Source organism: Sinocyclocheilus grahami, unplaced genomic scaffold (assembly GCF_001515645.1).
Source record: "Sinocyclocheilus grahami isolate Dianchi unplaced genomic scaffold, SAMN03320097.WGS_v1.1 scaffold409.1, whole genome shotgun sequence".
Lineage (NCBI taxonomy): Eukaryota > Metazoa > Chordata > Actinopteri > Cypriniformes > Cyprinidae > Sinocyclocheilus > Sinocyclocheilus grahami.
In genome coordinates, this window is record NW_015505588.1 from 504,482 (window position 1) to 516,858 (window position 12,377).

Consider the following 12,377-nt stretch of genomic DNA (forward strand, 5'->3'; position numbering starts at 1 on the left):
AGTGGAGGACAGAGGAGCCTCTTAAAGAAGAAGTTACAGGTCTGTGAGAGCCAGAAATCTTGCTTGTTTGTAGGTGACCAAATACTTATTTTACCGAGAAATTTACCAATTAATTCTTTAAAAATCCTACAATGTGATTTTCTGGATTTTTTTTCTCATTTTGTCTCTCATAGCTGAGGTATACCTATGATGAAAATTACAGGCCTCTCTCATCTTTTTAAGTGGGAGAACTTGCACAATTGGTGGCTGACTAAATACTTTTTTGCCCCACTGTATATATATATATATACTGTATATACACACACATACAGTTGTGCTCATAAAATTACATACCCTTTGCAGAATATGCAAATATGCTAATAATTTTAACTAAATAAGACGGATCCTGAAAATTGCATGTTATTTTTATTTAGTACTCTCCTGAATAAGCTATTTCACATAACAGATGTTTATATATACTCCACAAGACAAAATAATAACTGAATTCATAAAAAGTGACCCCATTCAAAAGTTTACATATCCTTGAATTTTTGTAATCTGTGTTGTTTCCTGGATGATCCACTACTGTTTTTATATTTTGGGATAGTTGTTCATGAGTCCCTTGTTGGTCTTGAGCAGTTAAACTGCCTGCTGTTCTTCAGAAAAATCCCCCAGCTCCTGCACATTCTTTGGTTTTCCAGCATCTTCTGCATATTTGAACCCTTTCCAACAGTGACTGTTTGATTTTGAGATCCATCTTTTCACACTGAGGGCTATTGAGGGACTCATACACAACTATTACAAAAGGTGGAAACATTTACTGATGCTCAAGAAGGCAACACGATTCATTAAGAGCCAAAGGGTGTAAACTTTTGAACAGGATGATGATGTGTACATTTTTCTTATTTTGTTTTAAGATCATTTTGTTTTTCATTTGGTACTGCCCTTAAGAAGCTACATAATACTTAAATGTTTCCCAGAAGACAAAATAAGTACAATTTACCCTGATCATCCAATTCAAAAAGTTTACACCCCCAGCTCTTAATGCATTGTGTTGCCCCCTAATTGTCCTCCATGTGAAAAGATGGATTTAAAAATCATAAAGTCACTGTTGGAAAGGGTTCAACCAAAGAATGTGCAGGCGCTGGGGGATTATTCTGAAGAACAGCAGGCAGTTGAACTGCTCAGGACCAACAAGGGACTCTATATGAACAACTATCACAAAACAGAAAGACAGTCGTGGACCATCCAGGAAACAACACACAGTATTAAGATTCTAGGGTATGTAAACGGGGTCTTTTTTATAAATTCAGTTATTATTTTGTCTTGTGGAGAATATATATATACATCTGTCATGTGAAATAGCTTATTCAGGACAGTATTAAATAAACAATAACATGCCATTTTCATGACCCCTCTTATTTTGTTAAAATGATTCATATTTTGCATATTCTGCAAGGGGCATGTACATTTATGAGCACAACATATATATATATATATATATATATATATATGTTGTGTATACGTATATATATTTATATATATTACATTACATTTTATTATAATATAATAATTGTGTAATAAAAATACATTAACAGACAATTAAAAATAAATAGCAATAATAATAATACATAAAAACCCTGACAGCTGTTGTTAACAAGTGCTAAAAATTAGCATCTGATTAAACATTAAATGAAAGACAGTAGAAGGAAAAAGTTAATAAATAAAATGAAAATTAAGACACAATTACACTTCAAAGATTACACTATATTCTGTTACTTTATCTGCTGGATTCATACATAACATACAGTACATTCAAGTTATTTTAGGTAAATATGTTTCAGCTAGTGCCCATTTCTGCTGAAAAATTTCAGCTGCAGTTTAGCAGTGATGTGTGGCAAATGTAAGTGTCCATATAGTTTTGGGGCTGGTAGTGTATCTAATAGAAACAGGGCGGTCACAGGTCAGTTTGTGCCTTTTTAGAGTAGCTGTTCTCTTTTTTCACTTATCCTTTCTAAAAACTCTCATTTGGTAGAATGTGTCAGTAAGGATTAGACATCAGTGGATATCTCCAGCTTCTGATGTCTCTGTAGATTCCTCAGGGGGACAAATCAATCAATAATAATGATTTAGACTTGTCTTTAGATCACATGACGGGTTTACATATGCAATATGATTTAAACAGTGACAACATGACATGTATGAGACTGAAACACATCCTCCATCCGCTCCCTGTGGGTGAAACCCTGTATGACCCCCATCCAGGCTTCAGCACCGGCCTTCTCACAGTTCTCAGAAGTGGATCTTCTGTAATTGTCGTTTCCTTATTAGCTTCGCTTCCCTCTTTCCTCCCATTCTTTTGAAATCTGGAGAGCGTTTGTGTTCAGAACAGGAAGGAAAGAAGGTTGCCTTTATATGCTGATAATTTTTTTGGCCCTTTTTTCACATGTATATGTGTATCTGTGGAAACAAGGGCGTTTTAGTACGTCATTCACACACTCGCACTGATAAACATACAAACATAAAGGTTCTTCTCCAGAAAATCAAAACAGATTTCCTTGTACAGTCTGTTTATTATTGTATTTGACTTTATGTTAAATCTGTAATGTACAAACAATGTAGAAACATCCCCTGGGTGTGATTAGTAAGAACCTCGGAAATGTATTTCATTTTCAGGCATCAGTAATGACTAACGATGTGTCAAATATGTTGATTGTTATACTAAAATTAAATCAATAAAATAGCAATTCATGGCTGTACAGTTTTTACAACATTAACAAACTATTATCTTTCAGGCGATTTGAACATTTAGGCATACTGAGTCTCATTCATTCATACTCAAAAGCAGTTGAAATACAATAAACATTTTTCATTACTGTCATGTTTGTTTAATGTATCCTTGCTTAATTATTAATTTCTTTCAAAAAAATAAAAGTCGACTGACCCCAAACATTTAAGCAGTAGAGTATAAAGCAAAAATTGTCTAATTTACGATAGTGATTTCTGCAAGAAATGTTCACACAGGGTTTGTGCACAAATATGTGTGTTTGTATGATTAGCAAATGAGACCCACAGATTTTGCAATGCATATTTCAAAAATGTCTGCTGTTGACAGCAAGGCTGCAGTCTTGCAGTTTACATTTGCATATGTCTTATGCTCTTAGATATGCATAACAGCTTCATTTTTCATAAGTATTATCTGGAAAATAAATCTTGCTTTGGATATGGTTTCAGCTGGACATCCACAGAACTTCAAAACGGAAATTTTCCCCTCAAATCACAAAAAAGGTACTCGTCTCATCTTCTAATAGGCAAACTACATTCTGTGTCTAAATTGAAACCCATGAAATACATTTTCTTTCTGTGTGAACCATGAATGCTGACCATAAAAAGAGAGATATTACAGGAGGATATTTCAGTAGTCACTCAAAATAGGCATTTTGTTTAAAAAAAAAAGTTATATTTGCTAAAACGTAATCAAAATTGATTAGTTTATTTATTCAAAGTTTTTTAAGGATTTATCCTCCAAAATGAATTAGAAAACACATTTTAATGATAGTGTTTGAAATTAAACAGCATTTGTACATTCATTATATAAGTATGCATGCATGGCTGGCTGCAGAGACTGCAGTGTGCACGCTTGAGCATTTATGCAAATGAAAGCAGAGGTTCTCTCTTACTAGTGCATGTCTTGGGAGATGTTTAAATGCTCTTTGATTCTCTCTCTCTCAGAAAAAAATAGAAAAAGCATGATGCATTTCTTTATCTTTCCCTGTGTAATCACCCATATGTGTTTGTATATATTGGAAAAGTCTTTTTTTCTTCCTCTGTGTGCATGCATTGTGGCATGTTCGTGAGTGTGGATGTGTGTTTTTTTGTTTTATTAATACTTTTGATCTATGTGTGTGTGTGTGTGTGTGTGTGTGTGTGTGTGTGTGTGTGTGTGTCTGCCCACTTGTGCGTTTTGTGGAGAGCAGAGCCCACTCGACAGACCACGACCAAGAGAAGAAAGAGGAAGAACTCCGCCAGCAATGCGTCTAACAGTAGCCTTGGCAACAGTGCTGGCGGCAAGAAACGCAGCCCTGCCAACAACTTCAATCTGACCAGCCAGGTACCTGTAAGCATCAAATCTTCTTCTTTGCACACACACATACAGTACACACATTGTAACCAAGACAATTTTGCTCAGATTGCTGTCATAAGGATATGATTATGCTGTCAAAACACATATAAAGAGGCGCAGTAGTTTTGATTCACAGCAATAGCTGTGTGACAAGAGCTTATTCAATCATATCCCTGTGACCTGTGCTTAGGAAGGGTTCCTTCAATAATGAAAAAGTTTTGTCGTTTTTACTCACTCTCATGTTGTTCCAAACCCATATGACTCTCTTTTTGTCATGCAACACAAAAGATTATTTTTTGAAGAAAATTTATTTGCATCAAGCAAATAACGAAAACAAATGGCTGTCAATCTCCAAAATGACAAAAAAGCCCCACAAAATTATCATACAAAACTTGTGCACTGTATAAATCATCTGACAGTTTAACAGAATTATTTTCATTACGAATCATTCTTTTGAGCCAAATCTTTTCAGTAAATCATCTGATTCATTTTACAAAACTAGATTGAATGATTTGTTTGCATTGGTTAACTGAATAATGACTTAAATTTCAGTCTGTTCTTCAAACAAAACTACCGTATAGCTTCCAAAGACTTGTAGAGAATGCATCATATGGGGACCACTTTTACGATATTTTTATAATGTGCTGCTTAAACACCCTTTTTGAAGCTTGAAAAAGCACCATTCCCTGTTCATTGTAATTGTGTTGAAAAGATTGACAAGTGCAAACAAAATTTCTCTTTTTGTGTTCCATGAAGAAAAGAAACGCATACAGGTTTGGTGTGACAAGTTCGTGATTAAATTACAGAATTTTCATTTTTCTGGGTGAACTATCCTTTTACCAGCACCTGACGAACTAATACTAGCACTTACTTATTCTATTCTGTTCTATTCTATTCCATTCTATTTATTAAAAAAAAACTAGCTATGTGTACTGTGCTAGACTAACTGAGACTTGTCACAGCACTTGTATACTGTTGCTCTCTCGTTCGTCTGATTGCTTCTATTGTTCTCCTCATTTGTAAGTTGCTTAGGATAAAACGTCTGCTAAATGATTAAATGTAAATGTAAATCTGTGTCTCTCACCACTAATGACACAATAAAGTGCTGTTATGACACGTTATAGCAATATTGTGTCAGTTTTTTGGGCCGTGACACAAATATAAAGCACATTCAATCCCAATGCCAAAGTAAATACTCTCTCTCTGCACCTTCACAGAGAGAGACTCCTTAGCCCTCATTTTCAATTCCTATATTACCCACTTACAGTGTTTAACCCCAATTCAGAGGCATTTATCCCAGAGTGCCTCTTTATTCCCCAGGCTTCCTCTACAGGCATTACTCTGGCGGTCGATGTGTTCTCCCAGTTCGCACACTGACTACAGGGTCAAACACACAGCGTAGGAGTGCTGAAGCTGTTTTTGGGGAGTGGTATTGTGAGGCGTTTGCAGATGGATGATGGGATTTGTAGTGCGTGGCTTTTCCCCTGGAGTTCAGGGACAATTGGATACATGAATGCCGTAAAGGAGATTAGAGAGGAGAGACGGTTGCGTGTTCCAGCTCAGTCTGTCAAAACAAGAGCTGTTTGTTTACATGCTCTGGTGACACAACCTAAACATTGCTATAAAAAATGCAATATTTTTTTTTATTTCTTTTTTTTTAAATTGCATCAACCTTTTATTTTAACTTTTTTCTTTCAGCTCAGCTTTTAATAGCGATTAAACATAGTGTTTTTATTCAATATATGATACATATTTTTTTATATCATTATAAAATTCAAAAATATTTTAAATAAAATATGAAAAATAAATTGTAATAAAGTTATATCATATCTGTATCATAGTTATTTTAGTATCATATATACTATTATAATATTCATTAGCTTTATATATACTATTATAATATTCATTAGCTTTATATTTTCATTTATCATATATATATATAGGTTACATTTTTTATTACAGTTTTAGTTTTAGTACTTAAAAATTAAAATTTCTTTTTTATAATCCGATATTTATATATTTTTATTTTTTTTAAATGTATTTTATTTGAAATTAGCTTATTTAAATGAAATCACTCCATTTAATTATATCATATATTCATGTATATGGCCGTATAAAATGATATATATGTACATATCTTGCTGAAATTCAATATTTTATTTACAATTTTTTCTCTCTCGGGAAGATTTGTCTCTCAGTATATGGAACTCTAATTGCATATATTTTGTCCTGCTTGTATCTAGTCAACGTCCATCACTCTGAGGGCACCAGACACATTCACACAAGCTGAGAGAAAATTGTTGGTGTGAGCAACTGGCTCTGTGCCAGTGCTCATTATCATATAGATCCTCTGTCTGTCTGTCTGTGTGTGTGTGTGTGTGTGTGTGTGTGTGTGTGTGTGTGTGTGTGTGTGTGTGTGTGTGTGTGTCATTTTACTCCCCATTCGAAAGCAGTAAGCTTCATTGTAAGCAATGTCGCCGGTGCGTCGCGGAGAGGAACACGCTGGTTACATATGTAGCGTGGCCACTTGGCTTTGTCTGTGCAGTCATCGCATGCTGCCTGATCGGCCTCCTACGTGAGCCCAATCACAATAAGCTGATCATGTGACCACCAGGTTTTGGGGAGAGGGGGTTCTTGTGTTCGACAGTATTACAACAGTGCCCCCTTGTGATTATGTTTTTGGGCTAGAATTATGATTTCAGTAGTATAATGACAAGTTGGTCAGTAACGTGCCTGGATTTGCACATGCATGGACATCTTCTCAAGTCTTAAACAATGTCCAGCTCAAATGAGGGCTTTCTGTGCTCCTCAAGCTTAGATGGAGGTGGATGCAGAGCCAGTCGTTGCGGGCGGCAGATAGTCGGTTTGTTTTGCTGTGGGTTTAGCCACAGGCTACATCTAATTAGACAAGAGCACTGGACAGCCTTTCCATTTGATAGCAATTAGAGCTCTCCGTCAAACCACCAGCTGGAAACCTGTAGGTTGCGTGAGCGCGTCTGTGTGTGTGTGTGCTAACGTTTGTGATCCTGGCCCCTGGTTTAACACCCAGACTGCAGGGCGACAGTTGCCTTTCAAAAACAGATGGCAAATTCAAGGCTCATTGGCAAGCGTGTTCGGTTTTTTTCTAATCGGTAACATTTCAGCTAATGACTTAATTAGCTATGCAAATTGACAAATCAGTGTGTGGATATTGTTATTTAGTCAAAAAGCCCACCTTAATGAATGAGAGTAATTAAGAAGCAGAGGGGTGGGAAGGACTGACAGTGACTCTGGGGTCTCAGCCAAAGCTCTCACGAGACGACACGAGAGTCGGCGCTCAAATAAACAGAAATTAAAATAAAAAAAAAACAGTAAAAGAGCTGACTCAAGAGATAGGATATGCAGAGAGTGCAGGTCCAGTAGTGTGAAGGGCTAGTCTCATAGCTAGTAACCTGGAGAATGAACAGGAAAATAAAGGACGGTAAATACACAAACACTTTATGTTTAATGTTCAGTTGGTTAACAATAGTTAATGCATTAGGTATCATTAACTACTTTTTACAGGCTTCATTAATCTAATGGTAATTTATAAATATGTTATTGTTAATATATGTGTGGCTTAAAATGTATAACCAAACAGTTGCTGGTAGCCATTGACTTCCATAGTTTTTTGTTTTTTTTACCATACTAAAGTCTATAAAGGCTTCCAGAAACTAAAGTTATGTATTGAAACTTATTGTAAAGTGTTACTGGGCTACTCACAGTTTCTTGATTTGCACATTTGCTATTTAATTTAGGCAAAATAATAAATGAAGTGCTAAAATGCATTTAAGATGCAATCACATTAATTTTGTCTCACTGACATTCAATTTCATTGTGTCTGTTATTTTAAAAAATTCAATTAAATGTAATGTCATACTAAAGTGTCACACACTACTACACATTTCAGTTTAACCTCTACCAATTTACAGTATAACACTAAAGAATTTGACTGTGCATAAATATTTCATTATAAACATACTCAGCTTTTGAATGCTTTTTTATTTTAGACATTTTAAATAAAGCAACACATCCAGTGGAATAAATGCACAAGAAGCTGAAAGCGGACAAATAGTTTCTGCTTTTATCCAAAACATTCTGATGAGCAGTACAAAGTGCAAAAATATAACAAATAAAAGTGTTAAAAAATAATGTATTAATACTTTTCTTCTTCACTGCTCAAATGTACTTTTTTCTTGCTGCAGTAATTTTGTCAGCCTATTTATTTTAGTCACTTCTTGCATCTTGATCAGTTAGATTGCTGTCTGATTGGATATGCACATTTCATTTACACTTGGCCACATTCATGTCTCAGAAAAACAGATATTAATGCAGTCTATAACCGTGCTAGATGCAAATTCACTTGATGCTAAAGCTGGGCAGCAAAATGATCTGTTGAACACTCTCATAAAGAAAATAGTGTTTGAGTTTCCATCCATGTGTCTCATCTGTGTTTGCTCACGCATGTGGATTGTGTGCTCCCAACTTATGCATACTGATGTAGTTCTGTCCCATAAGGATCAAATATGGATCTAATATTCCGTTCCCTTAAATACGGGCCAATTCTGTATGGGAGTTCAGTTGGCAATCGTACATAGAATGGGAGCTAGAAGAAGAGTATACAGAGAGATAAAGATAAAGAGCTCCCATGCTGTAGTGTGTCGACACACATGATCAGCGAAGCGTGTGCTCCAGTTAACTGATCAGTTGAGCCTGAGAATTCAGCTAGAGAGAGAAAAAAGACTGCACTTGAACAAAGCTCCAGATACGATATTGTAACTAATTAATCACACAATTGATTGCAATTATCACATCTTGACATAATGAATCACATCTATTTCATGTATTATATTTTAATTTAAGATGTATTTGATAAATGAACATATTTATATACATTATTTTAACACATTAAAATACAATTTAAACATTGTAACTCATCACAATTGAATCACAATAACATGTTTTTTATATTATTTAATATATTACAACATTTTTATAAATCTGTTTATATACATTATTTTAACACATTAAAATACTATTTAAAAAGTTAATTGTACCTAATCACACAATGCAATCACAATTAATCACATCTATTTTTATATATTATATTTTAATGTCATATATTTTTATATAATATAATATTTTTGACATTTTTGATTATTCTTTTAAATAATTTGTAAAAGTTCTAACTTATCAGACAATAATTATTCCCATCTAATTTTAGATATTATATTTTAATTATGTATATTTTTAATATAATATTTTATAAATGAATATATTTATATACTTTTAACTTAAAATAATGAGCGTTACAAATAATGTATATAAATATATTTACAAATATCTTAATATGAATACAAATTATTTACCCGACCCCACATTTAAACGTTTTTACTGGTGCTTGCTAAATTCAAGGTTAGGGATTTCAAACCACAAACCGGTCCTTCACCATCCAACGTATGTCTGGGTCTGGTTGGACTGTTTTGTCTTCATCTGCACCCAAAGTCTCTTCATATATATGAAACCTGCCTTATATTGTTGTTTTTTTCCTAGGTGTTTGACTGTCTAGCTGTATGTATTGCAGGATGTGATGGTGGTAGGTGAGCCCACTCTGATGGGCGGGGAGTTTGGCGATGAGGACGAGCGTCTCATCACTCGGCTAGAAAACACACAATACGACGCCACCAACGGCCTGGACGATGACGACGACTTCACAAGCTCGCCGGCACTCGGCAACAACGCTCCCTGGAACAGCAAGCCGCCCACAGGACAAGACAGCAAGCCAGAGAGTACGGCCTCGCAGCCCTCTCAGTAGGAGACAACATGCGCAATGCTTTCTCTCTGACCTCACTTTTTACCCTCAATGATGTAAATCCCAAGTCATGGTGTCAATGATGTCATCCATTTTCACCAGAAACTGATGGTTCCACTTCTTATTTGGGGTAACGTTTAAGAACTTCACAGACCAAACTTTGGCAGCAATATTTGCTCACTGGATTTTTTCGAAATCATCTAGCTAGGCTACAAAGCATCGCGAGAAATGTGACTTTTGGAGGAACTTGATTTTATCGAGGCTGAGTAAGCAATCTGAATTAACAGAGACCTGAATTTGGGACAACTTTAGCCCAATAATCAATGTAAAAAAGCTACCTGTCTCGCAGTTCATCACACATCTCCATAGTGACTCCAGCTGGCAACCACACTCGATATCAACCAATCGCTGAAGAGACGGTCATGTTGACTGCCTTCTCACTGGAGACTGGAACTGCAGAGTCACCCACTGAGACCAATCCCTGAACATTTGCATTTTATTGGAAATTCGTTTGGCTGTTGTCTTTTTCTCTTGCGTTCCTTCAACACAACTGACTGCATTAACAAAGACAGCTTGCATTGAAAACAAACAAAAAAACATTGCCAGTAGCCATTTACAGATTGTACTTTAATTCAAAAATTTGATTTCTGAGTCAATGTGTTATTTCAATCATTTGTGATTTTTCTGTATTCTCATTGTACTGTACCATAGGGATTAGGGGTTTATTTATGGACAGGCAAGCACATATGAAAAGCATATTTGTCCATCTTTCGCCTCTCTCCCTGTATTGACTTATTTTCCGAATGGAATATGATATGTTTCTGCATGACATTTTGAAATCGGTAATATGTTTATTTCCAGACTTTTGAGGTCATGTTGGACTTTGGTAATCAGTTTGGAAGTACAGTAACCAGGGTTGTGACTTTGACAATAAAAATGCATTCTGCTTCATCTGATGTCACTGAAGTCATCAGACCTTGATGTAAACGGCAGCTGTTTTGACGTTTACTACTTGTTGTTTGACTTTTTTTTTTTTTTCCTGATAATAACAGATGATTTCATACTCAGGAATGAACACCATACTGAGAAATGAGAACATTAAATATAGTTTACTGTAAATCCAGTCACAAATATACTGTTCATTAGCTTTGTATGAGTTTAAATAACATTCATCGTGTATAGCTTCACCCTACTTTTAAAAGGAAAACAGCCTTTTTATCTAAAATTCATCATTCTAAAAAATGCAATGAATGCCCTTCTAGCAAATCATGTGAACAGGTTTATAGAGCTTTGTGTCATTTCTGTAGCTAGAGACACTGTTTTTACAACATTTTTTTCATATACTGTCCACTGGATTTGAGAACATTTCTTAAAGGCCCTTTAAGAGTTGTGGTGTGCTTTAATGATTGAAAAGAATATTACAGTGATGATGATGATGATGATGATGATGATGACAAACAGCCAAATATTTTTTTTAATTAATCAGTTTCTTTGTTCCTGTATTTTGTCATTACAAAACATATTTCCTGAATATTATCGCAAAGCCTAAGATATTTCCAAAACCAACAAAATGACAAGATATCAGCCACCCACTGTTTAAACCTTGTAGGCCTATTACTGAAACTCTGCACAGTTTGTAAAATATTTAGCAGAGCTGTTTTTTGTGTCATATCCAAAGTCTTGTATGTATGCTTTGCCATTTTGTGTGCCAATAAATTGTGCTTACAAAACTTTTTGCCGCAATATTTCTGCTCCCCCTTACTCAAGTTTTACTTTGCACATTTCCAAACATGTTTTTCAAGTCTCAATGGCGCCACCCTGTGTTCAATATGATGCATTTCTTGCTTGTGTTATTTTGTATATTTACATATGTTATATATTTATATGGTGTATATATATTTATACAGTGGTGGCCAAGATTATTAGAACACAAGTATTTTCACCAGCTAAAAATGGTTTCAAGTCAGTTATTTCTATCTGTTGCTGTAGTGTGTCAGTAGGAAATATCAGTTTACATTTCCAAACATTCATTTTGCCATTAATTGTAATAATCCAGTGAGATTTTTGTTTGCACAAGGAGTCTGACAACAGCCAGTGCTCCACACAGAGATCTGATCTCACCATCATCAGTCTGTCTGGAATGACATGAAGAAACAGAACAAACTGAGACAGACTAAATCCAGAAGAACTGTGGCAACATCTCCAAGATGCTTCAAGAGACCTCCCTGCAAAGCTACTGTACTGTTAAAAGTTTTAGGCACTTGTGTAAAAATGCTGTAAGATGAGGATGCTGTCAAAAATAATGTCATAAATAGATTTTCTTTATCAGTTAACTTCTATTAACTAAATGAAATCAACATTTGGTGTGACCATCCTTTGTGTTTAAAACAGCTTTTGCTCTAGGTGCGCTTGCGCATTGTTTCTCTGGTAGCTTTGCAGGTTGGT

At 35.1% G+C, this 12,377-nt stretch overlaps 1 protein-coding gene across 3 annotated transcripts in view; it reads left to right on the forward strand.

Annotated features, from left to right (window-relative positions):
* ldb2a (LIM domain binding 2a) overlaps positions 1-11,656 on the forward strand; it is a 65,991-nt gene extending 54,335 nt beyond the window's left edge. For 2 of the 3 annotated variants that reach the window (XM_016232281.1, XM_016232284.1), the window contains 3 exons: positions 3,214-3,267; positions 3,957-4,096; positions 9,705-11,656. In XM_016232281.1, coding sequence (XP_016087767.1) covers positions 3,214-3,267; positions 3,957-4,096; positions 9,705-9,935 — 425 coding nt within the window. In that variant the 3' untranslated portion in view covers positions 9,936-11,656. The remainder of the gene's footprint in view (positions 1-3,213; positions 3,268-3,956; positions 4,097-9,704) is intronic. The other variant, XM_016232282.1, reaches the window with a different exon arrangement.
* The last annotated feature ends 721 nt before the right edge of the window (positions 11,657-12,377 follow it).